Source organism: Lygodium microphyllum, unplaced genomic scaffold (genome assembly GCF_053477565.2).
Source record: "Lygodium microphyllum isolate KBCC unplaced genomic scaffold, Lygodium_microphyllum_v1.1.10 scaffold_133, whole genome shotgun sequence".
Taxonomy (NCBI): Eukaryota; Viridiplantae; Streptophyta; class Polypodiopsida; order Schizaeales; family Lygodiaceae; genus Lygodium; species Lygodium microphyllum.
Window position 1 is genome coordinate 17,332 of NW_028229616.1, and position 25,154 is coordinate 42,485.

The 25,154-nt window shown below is 43.4% G+C and overlaps 1 protein-coding gene across 5 annotated transcripts; it reads left to right on the forward strand.

Annotated features, from left to right (window-relative positions):
* Positions 1-1,919: 1,919 nt before the first annotated feature.
* LOC148008435 (uncharacterized) lies at positions 1,920-24,802 on the forward strand. 5 transcript variants are annotated; one of them, XM_087674218.1, is made up of 7 exons: positions 18,040-21,109; positions 21,228-21,294; positions 21,913-22,067; positions 22,722-22,845; positions 22,940-23,059; positions 23,183-23,253; positions 23,341-24,802. In XM_087674218.1, exons 2-7 carry the CDS (start codon positions 21,292-21,294, stop codon positions 23,585-23,587), a joined length of 720 nt encoding a protein of 239 aa, XP_087530344.1. In that variant the 5' UTR covers positions 18,040-21,109; positions 21,228-21,291; the 3' UTR covers positions 23,588-24,802. The 5 variants fall into 5 exon arrangements, with proteins under 5 accessions (XP_087530346.1, XP_087530344.1, XP_087530345.1 ...); XM_087674220.1 differs by lacking the exons at positions 18,040-21,109; positions 21,228-21,294 and adding an exon at positions 1,920-2,000; XM_087674219.1 differs by having other exon boundaries at positions 18,040-21,310.
* Positions 24,803-25,154: the final 352 nt, after the last annotated feature.

The following is a 25,154-nucleotide window of genomic DNA, read 5'->3' on the forward strand; positions in this document are numbered from 1 at the left end:
GAACATAGAGAATGGAAGGAATGAATTGCAATGATATACAAATAAATGCTGAATCCAAAGAGGATTGATCAGTCCCTATATGCAGCTCAAGGCGTCAGTGAGGGCACTTGATCAGGCTGATGGACAGCAGAGAATGCAGGCTGCAGGGAGAGAGAGTGCTGGCAGCAATTGTAATGATGAGAATGACCAGCAAGGGGGCAAGCTGTAAATAGGCAGTCCACAGCCTAAAACTGGTTGACCAGCCTTGGGAGATGCATTTAATGCAGTGGAACAGATTGAAATGCTGCCACCTGCCCCTACCAGTGTGGATGCAGCCCATAAATGGCACAAAACTGAAATGCGGCGAACTGGATCACTGATTGACAGTGTGAACCCACAAATTGAAATGCAAGGCTGGATAGTGAAATATGGTTGTCAGAGCTCTACTGTCTTTGTTAGACTCTGACGGAGCTCACAACTAGGGGATGACCAGCATAAAATACTAACACAAGACGCTTCAGTGCTACCCCTATTGGCTATGATAAAACAAGGCCTTGAGGCTTAAATTTCCAATCTGTTTTAATTAGAACTTGTAATTATCCAAATTATCACAATGGTAACACCTCGTTTAGCCCTTTTTCTTTGGCCACCTAGAAAATAATTGGCCAAACCATAGAGGTTTTATGACCAAACCATAGAGGTTTTATGACAATGGCTTTGCTTTAAACATTACTTTCTTGTTTCTTTGGCCAAATTATTCAAACTTATAGGATGATGAGTTGTGAAAACTTTGTCACAAGAAACACATCTAGTCTGCAACACTACCACAAACAACAATCTTCCACTTTATGAATAAGCTTCAGCCTTCAATAGTGTGGATAGGGTTAAGTGTGCGAATTTGAAACTGAAAGGTGAAAACTGAGTTGTATAGGGCAGAGCCTATACATAGGTGGAAACCAACAATTGATGCTGGCAAATGTGAGATATGTTCAAAGCCTAAATGCTGGTTGACCAGGGAAAACAACCAAAAGGTGGGGCCATAACACACCCCGAATAGGATGAATCTCAACACGACTTACCTGCAAGCTCAGAGATTTTGCCTCAGCTTCCAAGCCCCAAGAGCTAGCTTCTCATACCACTTGCCTATGTTCCATCAAATGCATGCAGAGCTATCTAAGAGCCAAGAGCAAGAGTGAGAAGTGCTTCCCACAAATGACTCAAAGGGTTCTTTTTAGAGGCTTCCTTTGCCTCCTCATCTTGGACACAAGAAGATAATGGTGCCCTGATGTTGGATGCTTGACCATTGTTTCAGTACCCTTACGTTTAAATGGTCCTTGGGATATATCTTTGTCAAGAATAGGTCACCTTTGTCCCTTTTTTCCTGCTAATGAGTATATCTTTTGTCTTTCTTTCTTCCTCTTTGTTGCTTACATTCTCTTAAGTATTTTCCTCTCTCATCTTCAGAAATGAAGTGGGGGGATATTAAAACACAGCTTTCTGGAAATTGTGAAAATTCCCAGGGAAATTGTGGAATTGTCTAGGGCTGAGATGACTGGGTACAAGCTGGCTGGATTGAAAAGGTTGTGGGGAACAAAAAGGAAGCTAAGCTGAAAACACTTTTGAACATGATGCAGTTCAAAAAAAGCCAAACATGTTGATTTTGAATTGGATTGAGGTAGTTATGCACATTTAGAAGTACACAGATGCACATTCATCAAATGCACTTTATCAGATCAATATCCAAACATAAGTTCTGGTGTGATTTGAGGGTCTAAAATTTAGGGGCTTGGAGCAAAAATCTTTGAACTTTTTAATACTATTGATCCTCTTGTGGTTAATTTTTGCTATTGTGTATAGAAGTTTGCTCAGTAATCCTGATTTTTGATGAAGCCTTGTATTCATATTCTATGTTTGGGGTGCTATTGTGACAGGATGCAATTTGTGAGCTGTCTGAACATGGAGTTGTGATAATAGTTGAGGAATGGGGGTGTCTTCAAGCACGCGTTTATTTTCGCAGAGAGGTTCAGCACAAAGATTCTGTGAATTTGTATAATGGAAGAGAATTCATATTTATCATATTGTACTTGAATATTGAAGTGTTAAACTTTGTTATTTGACTTTAAGTGAAGACACTTTTCAAACAATTGTGACACTCGCCTTCTTTTGTGGACTATTGAAATGAACAACCATTACGAACTTTCTTGAGAAGTTTTAGCTAGTTTGTTGAAGAGGACTTCTCTAATTGAGTTCATCAGTTTAATTGGACTTGAGTTGTTGCAACTAGCAAACGGGTGTCTTAGCAACCATCCCTAATCATAACATGGCAGACCAGATATCTCAGTAAATTCCTTTGAAGGACCCTAGTGAATCTCAATGGCTCAAAAACAGGTCTGAAAGTATTTTATCTCTATCTAATATATTGTTTTCTAGCTACTTCTTCCATCTTGTAAAAGATGTAGAGTAATTGTGCTAACAATCCTTTCAAGTATCTCACTCCCTCTCAACAGTGCCTGGGTTGTGGCATATGAATAAAGAGTCTACAACCCCATCTTCAAGTTGAGTCGTGAAGGAGACTAGCATGATATTTGAACTTTGATTTAGCTTGCTTCATGATTTCAACCTTTGCTTGCACTGTGTACATGTTTTGAGCTATTCATTTGCATGTGGGTCTCTCTCCTCTCTATTAAGTGCTGTTAGCAAGGCTCAACTGCCCCCCTTTTTCCTATCTTCAAGAAGGAACTTGAGCTGCATGTCTTACCTCAAAAGATATATAGCTTTATATCTGAGAGATAAGTATCCTTAGATCAGTTTCACAATAAGATGCTTCACAATCTTGATGCTAGGGCATCCCAACTCTTTTGTGTGGTGTTTAGACAAGATCATGCTAGGGCTAATATCTATCAAGCTTCTTTTGGCAAGGTCCATGTTGAGCCACTAAAGTTAAAGGTGTGGATTACCACGAAATTGTGTTGTTGCATTTTGTTTTCTAGAAGGCTCTTCAAGCTTTGATGACCCTTATTTTTTTGATCGTTGGATCACCCTCCATGCAATCACGACTCCAATGCCACTGGCCATCTCCACAAGGCAACCACAGTTGAAACCTATACGCCTCTTCTTCATCCTCATCAATAGCTTGACTAGAGTGGGCTATATTACCACAACTGGTCTGGGTGTAATTTTCCACATTTGTAGGGTGCCATTAGCATTCTTGAGCTTCCAATCTAAAAGCACAAGATGTAGGGCATGCTTAACATAAGTGAGGTATTCATCTCTTTCTCCTTGATTAGTGATCATGCTTTGTGGGAAATCTAGGTTGTGCATGAATTCAATTCCTTGTTGATGACCTTGTGTCCTTGGAACTTGGAGACTCTCTCTCCGTTCGAATACCTCTCACTATGCCTGCAGGTTGCAGCCCTTCCTTTGAAAGCTGCTGCCTACTTCTTGGAAGATCCTATTAAGGCGCTGCTGCCATTTATCAGCCAAACAATGCAATCATCTTGTTCTCTATTCCTTCCTTAACCACCTATCCTTACTCTTGAGGTTTAGGATTAGTATGGTCACCTTGAGCCACTTTGGTGATACCGACTCCTTGGCTCTCCTCATCCCCGGCCCTAGAGGCATAGATGCCTAAGGGCATTGCTTTATCATTATATTTCATTCATCATCTTGGGTTCATTCATTGCTAGTGTTTGTCATACGCACTTAGTTGTCTCCACTGCAAGCCTTGCTGTCTCTTCACTCGTATCTTAGGAGACATGCTTTTTGGCTAATGATCCTTATTCTTTGCGAAGACCATAGGGCCGTCCAAGGAGTGATGAGATAACTTATGTATTTGTAAACCCAGGGAAGAATGTGAGAATGACAATTCTTTAAACTAACCAACTTGATCAATTTGCAAGATGAAAATTTGGGGGAGAGAGAGAGAGAGAGAGAGAGAGAGAGAGAGAGAGAGAGAGAGAGAGAGAGAGAGAGAGAGAGAGAGAGAGAGATCTATTAATGTCTCTAGAAGGCTAGAATGGCCTACGAGACCATAACTAATACAACTGGTATCATCATCTCTCATCAGAGAAGAAAATAGAATTATGTCTAGGTCTACATGATAAATTGAAATGGAAAATGAAAAATATGGAAAATTGAAAAACTGAAGAGAGTATAGAGTATCTCCCTCTCAGTGTATGGAATCCACCAAGACTTTGCAAGCTATCTCCCATTGAGTCATCGTGGTAATCTTCGTCTGTAATGAGCAATCATGACGCGAATGTGTTGCATATGAGCATGCCTACGTTGCCGAGCAGGTACTCTAGGGTGTCGTGCTTTGCGTAATAATGTAGCTCTATCTATTGTGATGCGGCCCTCAATGGCGCTTGTCAGTAGGAGATGTAGTGTCTAAGGTGGTAGACATGTCAGAGCTCCTAATGTCCTCGTCTGACTCAGACTGAGGCTCACAGGCAGGAGATGACAAGGCATGACAAACATGACTGCTAATATCCCCTCTCAGATCCTGGATGTGGCTGAAGGCCGAAGAAGAAATAGATCTTGGGGTGGCAAGAGGAATGCCAATGTCGATGAAGTCCGTCGATGTAGACTGCCGCTGAAGGAGCTCCTCACGATCCTGGGAATCCCCCTCTAAAACACTAGGGGCCAGGGAATCCACAGCCGCATCACCGAGATCGTCCCCCTCTGAAAGGGATGGGGGGTACGAGGGAACCACCGAAGGAGAAGGTGGGGGATGGGAAGGAACCTGTGGAATAGAAGGTGCACAAGTGGGCCCGCTCTCCTGCCAACCTGTAGATAAGACAGCTCCTGTAAAAGAATCCTCAATAACAACAGCATGTTCGGTGAAGATCACTCGTGTGCCAAGCCTCGTAAGGCCATAAATTGAGAGGAGGGGAAGGCCCAAATCCGGAACATGTAGGGCCTGTGAAAAGGAGCTCGAAGGTCGGTCGGTAAACAAAGGCAATGTGCCAACACCACTAATAGGCACCGATAAAATGTCACCAACACTGAGACTGAACCCTCTGATGGACGGAGATTCTTTAACAAATCACCTCGGAGAGTCGTATGACTCGAAGCACCACTGTCCACTAACCAAGGCTGTGCAGAAGACACTGCAGCCACGGAAGAAGGATCCTCCTCCAAAGCATGGATATGAAGGAACCCTGACTCATGGGTAACAGCTGGTGTAGAGGTAGAAAAAGGCTCTGATGTAGATCCACCCTTCGCTCCTGGACGAAGGTGAGGGTACTTCTTCCAGCATTTCTCCTCGGGATGCGTCCCTTTCTCACAGTGTGGGCACTTCGGTCTCTCTGAATCTGAGTCAGAGCCTGAAGAACTATCCTTCTTCTTCTTCTTCTGTCCTCCTGAACCTGCAACAAAGGCTCTAGTGGAGTCGGATCCACTAGCACTGACCTCTCTGAGTCGCTTGTCATGCTCCAAGACAAGTGGGGATAGCTCCTCCCATAGAAGCTTGGTATGGGTCCTCCAAGTAAGAAGGCTTGTGTAGAAGACATCAAACCGAGGCGATGGTAGCCGAGTCAAGAGAATCATAGCCATGTCTTCAGAAGATATCGTCTGACTGAGGGATGCAAGCTCATCCCTCATATCCTATAATCTGTTGTTGATGTGGTCCTTCATGGAAGGACTATCATCAATAGCGAGCATCCGCAACTTCTTTTCGAGAGATATCCGGCGGGCAAACGTCTTCTGTTGATAGAGAGAGGTGAGCTTTCTCCACACATCTGCTGCAGTCTTCAACCTGTGAACATGAACAAGGACAGAATCCGGCAAACTCAGAAAGAGGAAAGATCTGGCTCTAGAATTGAGCCGATCCCATAAGGCTGCATGATCCATAGATGTCCCATCTGCGGGATCCACCTTAGGCCGGGGATTAGGAATAGAAACAAGCTCCCAAAGATCGAAGGAGTCTAAGATACACTCCACCTTGCAGGACCATAGAGAAAAGTTGGAGCCATCCAACTGGTCCTCTTTGGGCAGCTGAGGAAGTACGGGTACCTGTACAGGGGGTACCAAAGGCTGCATCTTCGGCCCACTGGAAGGGGCTCGCCGAGATACATGAATAGAAGGGGGACGGGAAAGAGGAATAGACTCCGGACGACGGTCCTCGTGATAGAAATCACGCCTCCGTTTAGATGAGTGTCGAGACAAAAGCTCGTCATCTGAGTCATCAAAGCCCGTAAACTGATGAGAAGACATCTTCCAATCTGCAAAACACCAAACACCAAAGAAAACTTTGCCGATGCCAAAGAATGACCAGCAGTATGGTCACCAATCACCAAAACGCAGGCTGGGGAGGCCTACAGACACTTGGAGCTGCAAAACGCAAGGTTGTTTGATGAATATCACCAAGACAGAAGCCGCCAGCACCAAAACGCAGCCTGGGAGTAGGTCGCCAGCAGGAGAAGAGCTGCCTAGAGATGGAAGGACAGCTAGATCAGCAAAACGCAGACTAGAGGAATGTCGCCCAGCTGTAGGAGTGGCCGCCCTGACTGAAAACGCAAGTAGGAAGTGGTGGTTGATGATGTGGCAGTCTGTGGAGGGGGGTGCCTGCAGCAAACGCAAGGATTTGTGACCTCCTGGAAGGGCTGCCTTGGCTGTTGGGGATGAGGCCAGCAGCAAACGCAAAGATTTGGGTGTTCTCCTGCGTAAATCTCAGCTCCGTGTACTCTCCTTCGGCTCTGATACCATGTGAGAGTGCGTTGCGGAAGAGGGAATACGAACACAGAGGGAGAGAGAGGGAGAAAGCAGAAAATAAGGAAGAGAAATCTGCACTGACTGAAATGAATGCTGAATACAAACGGGAAGGCGGAAGGAGACTAATCAGTCCCTGCACGCAGCCCACAGCGTCAGTGAGGGCACCAGATCAGGTTGATGATGATGGCAACACCACCACGTGGGAGGAGTGTCGGAATCTGCAAGAAGACAAGTGATCAAGTGGGGAGGGGGGCTGCCTATAAATAGGCAAAAGGACAAGCCCTAACCCTAACCCTAAAAATGCCCTAAAATGGGCACCCCACAACAGTGACCAAAAAGTGGCCAGGCAGCCAGTGGCTGCCCACTAAAAGAGGCCAAAAAGAAATACACATCCTAAGATAGCCAGTCGAGAGTGACTAGCCTCCCCCATCATAACACATGTCAGACATGTTAGAGCTCCTAATGTTCTCGTCTGACTCAGACTGAGGCTCACAGACAGGAGATGACAAGGCATGACAAACATGACTGCTAATACCCCCTCTCAGATCCTGGATGTGGCTGAAGGCCGAAGAAGAAATAGATCTTGGGGTGGCAAGAGGAATGCCAATGTCGATGAAGTCCGTCGATGTAGACTGCCGCTGAAGGAGCTCCTCACGATCCTGGATATCCCCCTCTAAAACACTAGGGGCCAGGGAATCCACAGCCGCATCACCGAGATCATCCCCCTCTGAAAGGGATGGGGGGTACGAGGGAACTACCGGAGGAAAAGGTGGGGGATGGGAAGGAACCTGTGGAATAGAAGGTGCACAAGCGGGCCCGCTCTCCTGCCAACCTGTAGATAAGACAGCTCCTGTAAAAGAATCCTCAATAACAACAGCATGTTTGGTGAAGATCACTTGTGTGCCAAGCCTCGTAAGGCCATAAACTGAGAGAAGGGGAAGGCCCAAATCCGGAACATGTAGGGCCTGTGAAAAGGAGCTCGAAGGTCGGTCGGTAAACAAAGGCAATGTGCCAACACCACTAATAGGCACCGATAAAATGTCACCAACAGTGATTGAACCCTCTGATGGACGGAGATCCTGTAACAAATCACCTCGGGGAGTCATATGACTCGAAGCACCACTGTCCACTAACCAAGGCTGCGCAGAAGACACTGCAGCCACAGAAGAAGGATCCTCCTCCAAAGCATGGATATGAAGGAACCCTGACTCATGGGTAACAGCTGGTGTAGAGGTTGAAGAAGGCTCTGATGTAGATCCACCCTTTGCTCCCGGACGAAGGTGAGGGTACTTCTTCCAGCATTTCTCATCGGGATGTGTCCCTTTCTCACAGTGTGGACACTTCGGTCTCTCTGAATCTGAGTCAGAGCCTGAAGAACTGTCCTTCTTCTTCTTCTTCTGTCCTCCCGAACCTGCAACAAAGGCTCTAGTGGAGTCGGATCCATTGGCACTGACCTCTCTGAGTCGCTCGTCATGCTCCAAGACAAGTGGGGATAGCTCCTCCCATAGAAGCTTGGCATGGGTCCTCCAAGTAAGAAGGCTTGTGTAGAAGACATCAAACCGAGGCGATGGCAGCCGAGTCAAAAGAATCATAGCCATGTCTTCAAAAGATATCGTTCGACTGAGGAATGCAAGCTCATCCCTCATATCTTGTAATCTGTTGATGTGGTCCTTCATAGAAGGACGATCATCAATAGCGAGCATCTGCAACTTCTTTTCGAGAGATATCCGGTGGGCAAACGTCTTCTGTTGATAGAGAGACGTGAGCTTTCTCCACATGTCTACTGCAGTCTTCAACCTGTGAACATGAACAAGGACAGATCTGGCAAACTCAGAAAGAGGAAAGATCTGGCTCTAGAATTGAGCCTATCCCATAAGGCTGCATGATCCATAGATGTCCCATCTGCGGGATCCACCTTAGGCCGGGGAATAGGAATAGAAACAAGCTCCCGAAGATCGAAGGATTCTAAGATACACTCCACCTTGCAGGACCATAGAGAAAAGTTGGAGCCATCCAACTTGTCCTCTTTGGGCAGCTGAGGAAGTACGGGTACCTATACAGGGGGTACCAAAGGCTGCATCTTCGGCCCACTGGAAGGGGCTCGCCGAGATACATGAATAGAAGGTGGACGAGAAAGAGGAATAGACTTCGGACGACGGTCCTCGTGATAGAAATCACGCCTCCGTTCAGATGGGTGTCGAGACAAAAGCTTGTCATTTGAGTCATCAAAGCCCGTAAATTGATGAGAAGACATCTTCCAATCTGCAAAACACCAAACACCAAAGAAAACTTTGCCGACGCTGAAGAATGACCAGCGGTATGGTCACCAATCACCAAAACGCAGGCTGGGGAGGCCTACAGGCACTTGGAGCTGCAAAGCGCAAGGTTGTCTGATGAATATCACCAAGACAGAAGCCGCCAGCACCAAAACGCAGCCTGGGAGTAGGTCGCCAGCAGGAGAAGAGCCGCCTAGAGATGGAATGACAGCTAGATCAGCAAAACGCAGACTAGAGGAATGTCGCCCAGCTGTAGGAGTGGCCGCCCTGACTGAAAACCCAAGCAGGAAGTGGTGGTTGATGACGTGGCAGTCTGTGGAGGGGGACGCCTGCAGCAAACGCAAGGATTTGTGACCTCCTGGAAGGGCTGCCTTGGCTGTTGGGGATGAGGCCAATAGCAAACGCAAAGATTTGGGTGTTCTCCCGCGTAAATCTCAGCTCCGTATGCTCTCCTTCGGCTCTGATACCGTGTGAGAGTGCGCTGCGGAAGAGGGAATACGAACACGGAGGGAGAGAGAGGGAGAAAGCAGAAAATAAGGAAGAGAAATTTGCACTGATTGAAATGAATGCTGAATACAAACGGGAAGGCGGAAGGAGACTGATCAGTCCCTGCACGCAGCCCACAGCGTCAGTGAGGGCACCAGATCAGGCTGATGATGATGGCAGCACCACCACGTGGGAGGAGTGTCAGAATCTGCAAGAAGACAAGTGATCAAGTGGGGAGGGGGGCTGCCTATAAATAGGCAAAAGGACAAACCCTAACCCTAACCCTAAAAATGCCCTAAAATGGGCGCCCCACAACAGTGACCAAAAAGTGGCCGGGCAGCTAGTGGCTGCCCACTAAAAGAGGCCAAAAAGAAATACACATCCTAAGACAGCCAGTCGAGAGTGACTAGCCTCCCACATTATAACACATGACAGACATGTCAGAGCTCCGAATGTCCTCGTCTGACTCAGACTGAGGCTCACAGGCAGGAGATGACAAGGCATGACAAACATGACTGCTAACAACTAGCTCCTAGAAGGTATCTCCTTGTTGTCCTTTGCTTGCTTAGGCCCCCATATGGCTGTCTTCTACAACAAATTACAGTTCCTTGATCAGAAAATGGCGAGCAAGTTCCTCTCTCTCTCTCTCTCCTAGGCTGTAAACTAATTGAATGGTTGAGACCTAGCCTCCAAAAACGTTTTCTTAGTTTGCATGGGCATTTTTGCAAAGTGGCAGCATTCTAAATCCATTTCTCAGCAGTATTCGGCCATTTAATTATTTTTCAAAATTAAATAATGAAATTAATTTCAGCACTTTTGACTCTGCCTAAAATTAAATGTGCCAATCCATAATTAATTTGGCTAGGATATTTGTAATCTGAAGTGGTCTCGAACCTCTCTTGACCCTTAGATTAGCTTAATTAATTGATTAATGCTAGTCCCTAGTGTCACTATTCACACTTATTGGCCAAACAATTGTCTTAGAGTCGAAACTAATACCAATTGACTACCAAAACCCAGTTGGCATGACTTATCACAACTTTTATCTTTGACACACATTGCATCCTTGGGGTCCTTGACTTGTCACAATGAAATGATTGCCATGTGCAACACATGTGCTAAACAACCTTGCACATTTGATTAATATCTTAATCAAATGTTATCGGCAAGAATAGAGCATCTCAAAATTTCACATCTCTGCAACATCTCTCTCAAATACTTCTAGTTACAACCCAAGTTCTTCTCCAAATAAGCAAGATAGCTAGACTTTTTGGCGGAATTCGACAAGGAGATCTAGTATAAGCCATGCTTCACAAACAAAATAGCAAATACACTTAGTTGGAAAGTAGACTTGAAAGAGTGAGTGTAGCTTACCATTAGCCATTGTATTAGATTGGGGTGGTTGCTTCATGAGTGACGTGGAAGGAGATTTAAGACCTTGGAGATATAACTCAAATTTTCCTCATCCTTCCATCCAGAGACAGATGGGCAAACAATGTTAGGTTAGGGTTCAACAACATGCGCACACTCATATGCACATAGTGGAGAGAGGAGAGTGTTGGAAGGTTACATCCACTATGTGAATGAAAGTACAATTCCTATGGTACTAAGTACTACACCCATTGATGGGTGTTTACATGGGGAAAAAATCCTTCTTCTATTAGAAGATAAAAAGTACTCATGAGATAAGGGAGCATTCACACCAGAATGTAGGAGAAACACAATAAGTGTAACAAACTCCCCTCAAGTGAATGATGTGAATGTATATACGGAATAGGCAAATCAATCCCAAATGGTATCAAGCCGAGAGCCTTGCGAAAGGCTTCAAATTTCTCTCTAGAGAGATATTTTTGTTGCTGAAATTGACCAAAATTAAGTGCACTTTGCTGAAATAAAGGCGACAAATTGTCATACATGTCCATAGACTCCAAATTGGGATGATTTTTGTAGACCAGCATGTTCAATGAGTATCGCGTCTCTACTAACAAAAATCTTGTTGGTACAAGCGGTACCTGCTACGACACCTTTGTTCCCTTGTATCACATTCACTCCATGATTCAGAACTTCATCATTCCATTCATCAGAGTTTCTTCTCTCTTCTCTTCTCTTCTCCATGTTTGCCGAGTTCACTCCGTGTTCCTCCCCGCCAACCCTATTGTCTCGCTGGTACGTCATCTTTTGACATGGTATCAGAGCTGGATCTGCTCACCTAGCAGCGAAGATCCTCCACTCCAGTGAAGGCAAAGACCGGTTGTAGTCTCTTACTCTGATCGCATCCTCCTCCCACTAGCAACTCACTTCCAACCTTCCACCCGTAGTTTGCAACTGTTTACAGCAGAGCGATTGTTGCTGATCACTCTCCATTAAAAAAAAGATCTCGTTTTTGCAGATTTCAGGTATTTCAGCTTGCTGTGCACACCCCGGACGCAGAGGACATCACTGTCCAAGCTGGCCATTGCTGTCTACAATAGTCTAGCACCTGTTTCCAGCCTATCACACACTGTTCGGAGCTGGTTTCGGCATATTGACTACTGCTGCTGTTTTTTCCTGCGTTTTTAGTTTTGCTCTCTCCTGTAGGGTGTTATGCCTGTGTTTTTAATCTTTCTCTCTCTCGCAGGCTGTCCTACCTGCGTTTTTAGTCTTTTTCTCTCCTCACTTGCGTTTTTCTACTGGTTGCAACCTTTTACTGCTGGTCGCATCCTCCTCCCACTGGTAGCTCACTTCCAACCCTTCCACTACCCTCCCACCCCTTGAGGCGGACATTGCGGTTCGTGCTTCACACTGCCCTCACACCCCTTGAGACGGACATTGTGGTTCATGGTTTATGGTGGTTTACCTCTTCCTTCTTCAACAAGGCAAACTGGTATCCATGGCTTCTTTACCAACAGATGACCAGACTACTGGGTGCTCCCATTGTGGCATCATCGGACACACCACCGATGCTTGCCGACTTCGACCTTTGCTCCCCACCCCCCCGGAGTATATGCGTCTTCCACTAGGCACTCATTGTGCTACCTCTTCTTTTTGGGCCACAGAGATCGTTCTGCATCGGCTATCAGAGTACTATGCTCAAGGCAATAAGACGCATCCGATGCGCACTAAGTCCTTTCGAGCACATGGAGGATCGATTGACGCCACGACCTCCTGGAGATCGTCACAATGCCAGCAGCAGTCTTCTCTCACTTATTTTCAGGTACAGTGGCTTCTACGACCTACGGATCTGCAGTCCGCTTCATCAAGAGACAGTGATTGTTTGATACCGTCTCCTCGTCAGTCCGCTCCTTCGAGAGACAATGGTTGCTCGACTCCTTCCTCTTCTTCGGCTACCCAGTTTGCTCCACTGAGAGACAACGACTGTTGCCTACCTCTTGCTCATTCTGAGCCCCACCCTTTCCCACCCTCGACTACTCAGGTTCAAGAGGCTACCTCTGGGAGCTCTTTAAGCATCCCAGATACCTTCTTCGGTACGACCGGCGGCACTTCCTTCGTCATTAGACATTTTGGAGTCCGTGATCCATGAATTTTTGGATTCCCTATCTACTTCAGAGGGGGATGTTATTTCTTTGCCCTCAGAGGGGGTATCTACTTCTTCGACTTCAGCGGAGGCCCCTTCACCTCCCACCTCAGAGGGGGAACCTACTCCACATGAAGTTCTTCACCCACCCTCTACTTTCTTGGGGTGGTTATCTTCGATCAGCCATCTCTTCTACTGATACCCAGGATCTTCAGGTACCATCTAGATCAGGACCTCGGAGGTTCAGCCGCGACTTGGTGACGAGGCCTTCGTATTCCTTCCAGCATGGATATACTGAGCTAGTGGCTTCTCTCCCGAGGTTGAGTTTCGGGTTCTCTAGTTCACTCTGTCTACTGTTCTTTACTGCAGGTTCCCTTTCTGGTGGAAATCTTGGATCTTAGGGATCCTCTACATCTTCTTCGTCCTTTTTTTCTTGCCTTCGTCCCTTGGTTAGCATGGAGCCACCTCCCGAGATCGCGTACGGGCATATCCTTATGGTTCTCGGCACCACACAAAGTTCAACATTCCTCCTATGCATTGCATGTTTTCATCATCTTTGTACTAGGGCACTTGGGCAAGTGAACAATTTCCCCACGAGGGACATTGTCCAAGTGGCACCTGTTGCTTGAGCATTTTTCAGCATGTAGCATTGCATCTCCACCTCACTCTTCTCTTGTTTTTCTTTTTGGGCTTGAGAGGGGGTGTTGAGAAACCCTTCACCCTTCACCCGCAGTTTGCGTGTTTGCGTTTTTTCGTTTTGTGTTTAGGGTTTGCGTTTAGGGTTTGCAGCCCTAAAAAGGGGCGCCATCCTAGACTGACTGTGGCTATTTATAGGCTACTCTCTCATTCATTCCTCACGGTTGATTGATTCAGTCCGTCACCTCTTCTCTCTAGCCTCTCCACTACCCTCACACCCCTTCAGGAGGACATTGCGGTTTGTGGTTCGTGACTGTCTTCATCATCTTCCTTGTGCTACGACACCTTTGTTCCCTTGTATCACATTCACTCCATGATTCAAAACTTCATCATTCCATTCATCAGAGTTTCTTCTCTCTTCTCTTCTCTTTCTCCATGTTTGCCGAGTTCACTCTGTGTTACTCTCCGCCAACCCTACTGTCTCGCTGGTATGTCATCTTTTGATAGATAATGTTCCTTGTAGCTAAAAAGAAATTGAACCCTCGTGACATATATCCCCTTCTCGATCGGTATGTATTGTAATCGGCTTGCATCCACAAACATTTTCAGCCAAGGCCTAGAATGTTTTAAAGCGTGTAGACACTTGGGATTTGTGCTTCAAAGCATATGCCCAACAATGGTGAGTCATGTCATCAATGAGGGCAACAAAGTACAAGTATCCTTGGATGGATTTGACATGCATGGGCTCACAAACATCACTGTACACAAGCTGTAATTTTTGATCAACACGCATAGAATCACCTTTCGGAAATGAAGCACGATGCATTTTGCCAAGTACACAACTTTCGCCTACCTACCTTGTGAGTAGGTGCTTTCAACGGAGGGATATTGAGCACCATGTTTTTGCTTCTTAGGTGTAGCAAATTGCCATAATTAAGATGACGAAACCGTGCACGCCAGAACTTAGTGTCATAAAAAATGGTGGCATCAACATGTAATGCATCCTTTGATACTCTTCTCTAATTCAAGTTTATAGAGTCCATTGTACAAAGTACTAGTGACAATGAGGATATCCCCATCACTATAGTCATAGACACTGCATTGATCCATGTGGAATTCAACCACAAAACTAGCTGCAATGGCTGAAATTGAAAGAAAGTTTTTTAAAATGCTTGGCACATATAAAACCTTTTCAAGGATGATAGTTTTTCATCTATTGCAATAATGGGAATCTTACCAATGCCTTGAATTGCATATGCATCATTGTTTGCACATGCAATTGATCCCCCCTTTTGTACATTTGCATATGATATAAACAAGTCATGAAAGGATGTTATGTGCTTAGAAGCGCCATTGTCAAAATAACATATGTTGCAATTTTCAGCAACTAAAAGATCATGCTTATGTGAAGAAGGATTATACGAATAACGCATAAAAAAGGCATAAGACCCAAGCTTACCAAATGTGTGGCTGCATTCTTCGCATTTGCTGAATTCTCAGCAACATTTATGCCCAATTGTTTCTTCTTTTCACTTGCCATCCTCTTTCTGTATTCTTCAATAACATGCCCCTTCTTCTTGTAATAATGGCACCTCTTTTTCTTAGCACCATCATCCTTGGTGCTTGAGGAGTCCATAGAAGAAGGTGTTTTGCCTTTTCCTTTGGAGTTTGAGGGCTGCCACAACTTTCCTTTGTTTCAATGGCTAGCTGCAAATGCTTGATTATCCATACTTATATTAGAGCGATTCAGCCTTGATTGCTCTTCTCGCAACAATAGTGATACCAACGCATCAAATATTAGCATCTCCTTTTCCAAGTAAACAGAGTATAGTGACAAAACTTTGATAAGTATCAGGTAGACCAACCAAGGCCGTAGATGCAAGAGATGCATTGGGAATGATTTTATTAATATTAGCAAGTTGCACCGTGATGTCCTTAACACATGTAATGTATGCATCCATAGAATCACTCTCTCTCATGTGCTCCATCTCAAGTTGCTTATGCAAATAGGCTATGCGAGCCTCATTGCGCACCTGATACAACAAAGCAAGCTTACCCTAAGCATCCTTGGCCATATTGCACAATTGAATATGTGAGATAACTTGTCTCTTGTATGAAAGTGCAATCAAAGCATAAGCTTGGGCCTCATGCTCATTCCATTTCAATTGATTTGCTGTGGGAGGTACAGGAGGAGCTAGAACTGAAGATCCATTGGTGATTGTAGATGAGCTAGAAGAACTTATGACATTCTGTGTAGCAAGACATGCAACTTTTGAACCACATACATAACCCCAAAGGTGCTTGGCAACAAGTACATACTTCATCATGTATGCCCACATGGGATAATTAGTGCCATCTAATTTGTCCGATTCCTGAAACATATTGAGCAAATCATTTTGCTCGGCCTTTGCTTGCTGAAATTTTTGGTTTTTTTTTTTTTTTTTTTTGGTTTGGTAACTAGCTATTGTTTAAAGTACAAATTCAGTTGCAACATGAAAACAAAGCAAAGAAGATACAAAAAACATACAATTTTTTGAATAATTGATGGTATCGATGAAGAATTTTTAGTTGAAAGGGCTCCAATGTGCGCAAATGTCAACATAGAAGTTATAATTGGCCTCAATGTCGGTGAATTTGGAAAAATTTTACAAAAGCCCCAAATTTTATTGTTGAGATTTAGTGAAATTGGAGCTCGAATGTGAAAAGGTGTAAATTTTGGTGTAAGCCCAAGCAATTTCTAAGCAATGAGTGCAAAATCCCTAAAAATTTGGTGAGATTTGAGATCTTTAGGCAAAAATCCCAAAATTTTGGAAGAAATTTGGGAAAAATTTGTATCTACTGTAAAATTCCCAAATTTTGTGCTTCACAAGGGCGTTGCATGCAAACAACAGTAATTTAAAGGGCTTAATGTTGATTAAGGCTAGGAAACATGAACATTTTGATATTTTTTCTTGAAGGTGACTGATGAAGTACGTGTGAGATTGTCCATGCACACTGGAATTGTTGGATGCGTTGGGCATCAGATTCGCAGACTATGTTGGGGCTTTAAATGTTGCAAGGTGACGTGGTGGTACATAGCAGGGCCAATCAATGCAACGTGTCAGGCGACTGTAGCACCTTGATGTGACAAGCAGTGGTGAATTTGGTCAGCTTGCTCTATCAGGCAGGAAACGGACTATGGACAAAATATATGAGAGTAGGTGCACGGTAGAATTTCATGTGGCAGAGGAAGGACGTAGACTGTTGGGTTGTTGATGGACAATAAAATGGAAAAATAGGCCGCATGAGTCTTTGGGGCAGTGAGCTTGACTTTGAGGCTTTTGACGTGGATCAGAGAATGCAATAGGTAGTCCAATGGTGATGACGAGCAAGGAGAAGAGTAGCCAAGCGCAGGTTTTAATGGCAGTGTGCGAGCAAAGTGGTAGCAATTTAGAGATATGGCTCTGAGACCAGTGTTAGGTTAGGTTCAACAACACACATACACTCACACACACTCATAGTGAACAAGTAAAGAGTAAGAGAGAAGAGAGTGTTGGAAGGTTACATCTACTATGTGAAAATGAAGGAAAGTACATCCCTAAGGTACTAAATACCACATCTATGGACAGGTGTTCACATGGAGAAATGACCCTTCACTAGCTAGAAGGTAAAAAGTGCTTGTGAGATAAGGAAGCATTCACACCGGGACTTAGGAGGAACATGATAAGTGTAACAAATAGAATGAGTGAACCAGGGAATCGAAGACTATCTTAGAAGCTATGCTTTAGTGGACCAAAAGGATTGGGCCCTATACCTTGATGTGCTTGAGTTTCACTACAATAGATGTCATGAAGATGTGAAATTTTGCTTACTTTACTTAACATTTGGATTAATTTTTAATCAAATGTTTAAGTACGTGTTGCACATGTGAAGTGCAATTGAGATTATTTCATATTTACGAGCCAAGGACTTGAGAAAATCTAGGGAGAGAGAGAAATGCAACAGCCAAGCAGAGAGAAAATAGCAAAATCTCCATGATTGAACATGCCAACGAGAAGCACAAAGTAGTCCTCTTTACTAAGGGAGACACGGTCCTTGTTAACTCCAAGTATATGTCCTTACCCAAAAACATAGGCTTGTGAATGCGGCAAAGAGACCTTCGCCATTTGGCTGAAGAAGAATCCCATCAATATTGCCAATGTATCTTGAGCCTCTACTTAGATTGTACTAGGACCTTGCCACCTCCACTCCTGAGAGGTAATTGAGTCGAGGGTGGACGGGCATACCAATCAAATAAAGGAACAAAGAGTCTAGATGGCCAAACACAAGCTAGCTTGATAGCAAAAGCTGTATTAAGACCCCCAAGTCGCAATGTGGCAAACACTGACTAGGTTGATAGAGAAGGTTGCATTAAGACCTTGCTTATGTGCCAACAAGGCCTTGATCGGCAAACATTGATTAACTTGTTAGCATGAGCTGTGTTAAGACCTTGGAATAAGTCAAAATAATCACCCTTAGATTGTTGAGGACAGCAATCCATTTGGTAGGGGTGAGTGTAAGGGCTTTGTAGGTATACCATGGCATTGCCTACGAATGCACCTATATAGACAATAGAAGTGCTCTAAGCCTTGCTTGATTTCCACTCTGTGTGATTCCCTACACCCAGAGGTGAACCCTCACATGTGTGCATAGTACCTTGAAACAACGTTTCGGGGCTGTGAAAATGGGACGACCATTTTAGCCTGAAACGAGAATGGTGAAACATTGTTTTTGGGTCTTGTGGGAAAACAGGTAGCGGGTTATGCAAAGGAAAAACGGATTATGGGCCTCATTTTGCATTTTCTCCTCTAGACTCCTGCGCTCCAGCTCTCTATCTCCTGCAGCTCGCTCTCCCTCCCTCCCTGCCTCTCTCCAACCCAATCTCCCCCTTTCTTCTTCTTCTTTTGCTGTTGTTATTGCTGCTCTTGCTTCTCCTCCTCCTTCTCCTTACTTGTTTTCTTCTTCTTCTTCTCTCTTTCTAAGTTCTTCTCCTTCCAAGTTTCTTCTTTGCTTCTTTTTCTTCGATCCTCCTCCTTTTTTATTCTTCTTCCAAGTTTCCTTCTCCTCTTTTTTCTTCTTGTTCAATCTTCTTTGAAGTTGTTATTGCTTATATCCTCTTTTAAAATTCCAATTCTCCATTATCTAATCATGGCATTGGATCCATTTTGGAGGTATGTCACTCCAATCAAGGGATACAAGGGATCTGGTGGATCGAAGAAGTAGCGGTGGAACTATTGTGGATTGGAGAAATTAGGGAGCGTAACATGCGTGAAAGACCACTTGGCGTGCATTCCCAACAAAGACATCAAGCCTTGCATAAATGTGCCGGTGGAAGTAACCGTAAGTCTCTATCTTTGGTGTTGAAAGTGTATGGGTATTGAGCTAGAAGAGGTCCAAGGATGAATTCTCTAATGCAACACCACATGGGGCTAATGAAGCACAAGAGGTGCAAGGAGAGGCTAGTGGACCTAGTAGCGCTAGCCAAATTGGAGGTGCTAGTGGCCCATAAAAGAGAAGTGCATCCATATCCGTATCGGATTCAAGTGCAAAAAGGACCCCGTTGCTATCTTTTAGTGGTGGTGGACAAAGGGGCTCCTCGCATGGTGCAAGTGTCCATGCAAAACTTTAAAAACAGGCAATTGTGGAGGCAACTAGAAAACTCACACACTTATTTATTCGGTGTGCTATCCCTTTCAATGTGGTCACTACACATCAATGGAAGAAGACAATTAGGGCAATGAGCTGCATAGGGTGTGAGTGGGAAGGTCCATCCGTCGATGAATTACACACACGGGAGCATCGAAAGAAAGGCACCATAGGCGGGGTGGGATATCTACTCCATGCTCTATGAGGAGCTCTTGGCACCGGTGCATGAGATTCATGCACAGAGAAAAGTTAGAGCAACTAGAGCGAATGCCACACATGGTCGGGCATCATAGGCAAAGTCAGAGCAAGAGTTTGAGGTTTAGGTTGAGGTTGCTTCATCATCTTCTCGATGAAAAGTCCTTGGAGTCGGACGAGGAGATGATGCACAGATCCTCGGAGTCCGGATGAGTCATGACTCATGATAGTAGATACTCATGAGTCAGTTTAGCATTGCAAACTGAAGTTGTGAGTTGTTTATTGATGTTGTTACTTGTTACTCAGTAGTTACTAGAGTCTAGAGACTAGTACCTAGTGCTCAGTGCTCACTAGACTTTGAAGTTTAGACAAATTATTCACATGACATAGTTGCATGTATCATTATATCTTGATTTTACTTATTATGCATCTTGTTCCACTGCTCTTGATGTCAGTCTTACTGCTCTTCAGATCATAGGTGATTCATGAGTCATAAATTATAATTCATTTTGTTGTCTTAAGTTTTGAAAACCGAGTCTTAATTGTGTTAAGATGTCTTAAGTTTTAACCATTGAGTCTTGACTCTTCACTCGTAAGTCGTGACACATGTAATGAATCACGATTTCAATCATATGACCTGAAGACTCAAAATTTTGTATGAAATTTGGGTACATGTTGTTGTAGGTATTGATATATTTACATACCCATGTAATTTGAAATGCCATTTCCCCGTTTTCAAAATTTGGCGGAATCTCCGAAACTCTGATTTCCCCCATTTCGGTTTTTCCCATTTCTGAAACTCCCCCATACTATGCTTGTGTGGCATCACAAGGGTGTAGTCTTGGGGTGTGCCTATGTTGTATTGTTTCTACACAAGAGTATATCTTGCTTTCACATATCATGTTACCTTTCGGTGCCATGTCGAGTGAGTGATTGAGTGCATGTGCATAAACCCATAGATCACATCTCTACACACACACACACACCTCCCCCCCTCTTCTTTTCCCAAACAAAAACAGGAAAAAGAAAAAGAAGAAAATCTAAAATGATCTACCACTATTTTATTGTAATTAAGAATGATTGCAACTATAATTAAGGTTTGTTAACCTTCTTGGGAAGCATGCCCATAGATCAGAAGCCCGTTGATCAGAGCAACTACTGCAATATGAAGATCTGAAGGGGAGTGCATATCCACATTGAAGTTGGCCTGCATGCAAGTGTTCTTGGCTCAATTTGTGCTAGAATCAAGGGAAAAATTTAATCCTGATGGCACTGGCCATTTTTGACAGCCCAAGGAGCCTGAATTTGTAGAGAGATCAGTTTGCATCTCAGTATTCTACAGACTTGAGCAATACAAGTTAAAGAAATATCACAAGGGGCGCTTGTTTTGGGGTCAATCAGGTGTTGGTTTTTGTCCAAGATCTAAGTGTTAAAGAATTAATTTCAGGTTGGCGCATATACTCTTTGCTGTAATTGTTGTTATATTTGGTCATTTACCATCTTATTTGAGAAGGAAGGATGGTTTCAAGTATGTATGATTGGCTTGGAGGACTGGCAGTGGACTGGTGATGAGGTGTTGCAGGCTTTGGTCACGTAGAAAGTAAGTCCTTGTAAGTGATTATGCAGGAGCTGCTCAAGTATCCAAGAGGTACTGTGATGACAAATCATTAATCCTATGATACTGTATGATATCAGGTGTTGTTGAATTGTGATATCTATATCATGTATCTTTATGAGATCATCATGGTCTAATTTGGTGTTGACAGATTTGCGTACCCTTGAATGGAAGTTGGCTAGAAGAGGACAAGATTTCAATGTCATCAGTTAAATATGGTGAATCATTGTTTGGGTCTGTATATATAGGGCAAAGTATGACACTGTAATGAATATGGGATGTCCATATGATCACGAGTCTCACCTAGATGAAACTAGTCTTATATTGACACTGTTGATGTTGCACCTGAGAAGGGCCATGTATAGCAAGGCAGCTTCTCTATTTGTCGAACTCCTCTTGGTGTGGTTTTCTTCTCTACTCATATTGTGCTATACAATAAGCTCCATTTTGCACTTTGGTTGGTTTAGGTGTAAAATACAATATCTCGTATTGTAAAAGCTTAGAGATACACCTATTGGGTCCAACTATTCTTGACAATTTTCAAGTGCCAATTTAGCTGGTTGGTTTTATAAGTCTTGATGTCCTTATTTGTTATATAATATACTGTTTGCTGATGACCTTGTATATCCCTATATACAACCCATATCCTTGCTGCATGATCTGTTGTTACAATTTTGACACAATTGAAAGTTTGTTTAGAAACATGTTTCTTCCAAATTCTTTCACATTGATTCAAATGAATCGGGATTAACCGTTGCCTCCCTCAAACTTAAACTTGATTTTCTTGTATGTGAAATCTGTTAAATATAATGGTTAAAAGTTGATTTGATGTGCAGCTTTTTCGTTTGTATGAGTATCGGGCTGAGGTGCGGCCAAGATTCGGAGTCAGCTTGGGCTTACTCGTTGACAGCCTAAGCACCTTCACATCTGCTACTGGGATGATGGCCCTTGAGATTCGATACCCTGGTTCAGACATGCAGCTATTGCTGAAGTATTATTTCCACCTTGGAAGCTTTATGTACTTGAAAAGACTACTTGTTTGCTGTTAAGTAATAGTAGCACTAGTTGTTTGGATATACTTGTACTTTCTATTTGGCATTGTTTTTTCATGGTATTAGCATCAGTTTGTATTGGGATTTTTTTGTCACTTCTGTATTCATAACTCCATTGACATTGTTATGCAATGTCCTGTGTGATTTTTAAGCCAATATAGTTTGTGTTAAAATCACGACTTCCATCTTTCAAACTGTTATGGAAGTTGCAGTTTTCCATTTGCTGCATGAGTGTCTCATTTGAGTAGTTGTGATGTGACCATGCATTTCTATGAAGATGGTTCTAAATATGATTTTCCTGCAATGTGAATGAGCCGATGGAGTGCCGAATTTGAATACCAGGTGATTTGTGCAATGATCTCTCTTGTAGACTGCATCTAACCAACAACAAGGAATAATTCTGTGTGTGATATTTACCATTCAGCTATTGGTTGGTGTAAGTTTTTTCATAGGTTGGTCTCCAACTTGTATAGGATGCAAACCTGGTTAATTCTGTAGGCAATACAACTAGCTTGAAATACTTGTATTTTAACACAACTCGTGGATTAAATTGTATATATGTATAAGCCTTCAAGGACTCTGTGCCTATGCAGGCTGATTGATGCGCATGAAACATGCATGTATGCAGAAATTCGAACAAGGATTCCTGACATGATTCCGAGAGACTACAGTTTAGAGGATGGAAATGCTGCAGCTCCTCAAAGCTTTGCAGTGAAGGTTGTCACTATATTCAGGGCGGTTGATGTGTCATGTTTGATGCTTATAAATGGATTGAACTTTGTTGCTTTGTACTTACAAGCCGCTGTGACAGTCTGCTGCTCTCAAAGAAGCAATTGATGACCTGGAATGGCCAGGATCAAATATTCAAGTCACCTTGTGTCCTGATCCACCTAGTGTCATTTTTCGAGGTGAAGGGCATGGGGACCTGCAGGTACAGATGGATATTTTATTTAGCAGTTGTGGACTCTCTCTCCACTGATTTAAGGTCAAGATCTTGCAGTGAAAGTTTCTAAACTAAGTACTTTCTTGTATCTCTTTTGCCTTTATGGAACAGATTGAGTTTTTATACAACGCGCAAGCAGATTTATTCATTGCTTTCCAATGTGACCATCATATCTCACACAAGTAATGGCTAGTATTTCTATTGTTTAAGATTTTGAGGTTTGTCCTTTTGAGCAAACATTTGACATATATGTTTTCTTACTTCACCAGATATAAATACAAATTTCTAAGGGCAACTACTACAAATATTCCTGGCAACATCTTGAAGGACAACAGGGGAAGCAAACTGACTATTGGAAGTACAGGTCTGTTAAAAGTTCAGCACCTAATTCCGGTCCGCCTTACACCAGCACAGCAGCAGCAAATGGATCCGGGCCCCAACCAGCTTCAAAATCGTGTATCTTACATCGAGTTTTATGTGATGCCAGAAGAAGAAGGGGTTACAAATGAGGCTTAATTCCTTTTCAAGCTTGTACAAACTTATGAATGTCATGGCTCCCTTAAGTAAGCATAAAATATGGTTTTCAAGTTGGGCTCCTGATTTGCACAGACATTCTCAGACCGAAAGTTAAATGGGAGAGATTAAGGTGGTGGCAGATGTAATGTTACTCAGAACTCTTTAGTGCAGATGAACCTGTAATGCTCTGGCCTCTAGGGGCACAAAAAAAGTTTTGGAAGAGAAGTAAATTTGAGCCGCTGGGTATTGACAGAGCATGTTTCCTAGAAAAGTAGTCATTGGTAGAAGATGAGACTCGAGTATTTTCCCCTGCTCTGTATTTGTTTTTCTCTGATGATTGTTGCTTTTGATCAACAGAAAAGTCTTTGCCCCTCCAACCAAACAAGAAATCCCCCCTTCCCATCCCACCTTTTCGCCGCTTCTAAAAAAAAGGACAAAAAAAGAAGAAAAGAAGGAAAGAAAATAGAGCTGTCTGATGGAAATTCTTTTAAGTCTTAACTACTTCCCACAGTAAAAGGGTGCTTGTTGAAGGAGCTATGAATGAAGGTTTCAGTAAAGAAACAGGAACTCACATGCAAGAAGCCAAAAGAGAAGAATCATGCCACTCCTTTTCTACTGGATTTTTGACTTTGGCTATGTATTATAGTTGTGTAAGGGTCTGAATCTTGATATTTATGGCATATTTGATGTTGAGGATTGTTCTTTGAAATTTTTGTCTTCTTCTACAGTGGTATGTGTTGATTCACAAAGAGTGGTTACACTATTATGAGAGCTGGTCAAAGCCAAAGGTAAATGCTTGGTTTGGATGGCAATATTTAAGCTCAAAGACTGAAGATGGGAGCCTTGGCTAGATGCTTACCTTAAGCCGAAAAAGACCATAGTGTGCATTGAGTTCCTTGCTCAGAATTCGAATTGGATGGATGAGGTGGGAGGTCTGCAAGGGTGTGTTATTATTCAGGCCATGAAAAAGGGAGTTCAGGGCTAGTCAGCCAGAGCAAAGCACTTTTCAGCAAACTCAACAGTTGGAGGACGACTTCCAAGAGCAGAGTGCTGGAAAGAGCTCCTATTTGCACAGCAGTCAATGGATTTTTGCACGACCTCCTGTCCAGTTTTGCAATCACATTCCAGGCAGCGAGGCTATTAGTCGTTAGATGGTCCATGATTTAAGATTTTTCGCAGACAGGTCACAGGATAACCTTAGGTCATGGTTGGAGGTTGGAGATCATTGGTCCCTCGTAATGCCACTGAGGGAAGTTTCAGGGTCATTCCACCACAGGCAAACAGACAAGCTAAGGAAAAGTTGCTTGTCTGTCCGTGACTCCACAAATAATTTAGTGATCAGAATTTTATCATCTTCTTTACCAACAAATTGGTGTAGGATGTGGTTAGAGCTTCATGTTTCTGGATATGTGGTGCAAGTTCAACATTTAGTAAAGATGTTCAGACTCGATGCAGTGTGCAGGTTCTATGGATTGAACAATGTTAAATGTCTGTCATACCTGCAAGCACTCCAATCTTTTTTGGTCATGTTCTATAATGTCCCTGTTTAGCAAGGGTGTCTCCATGA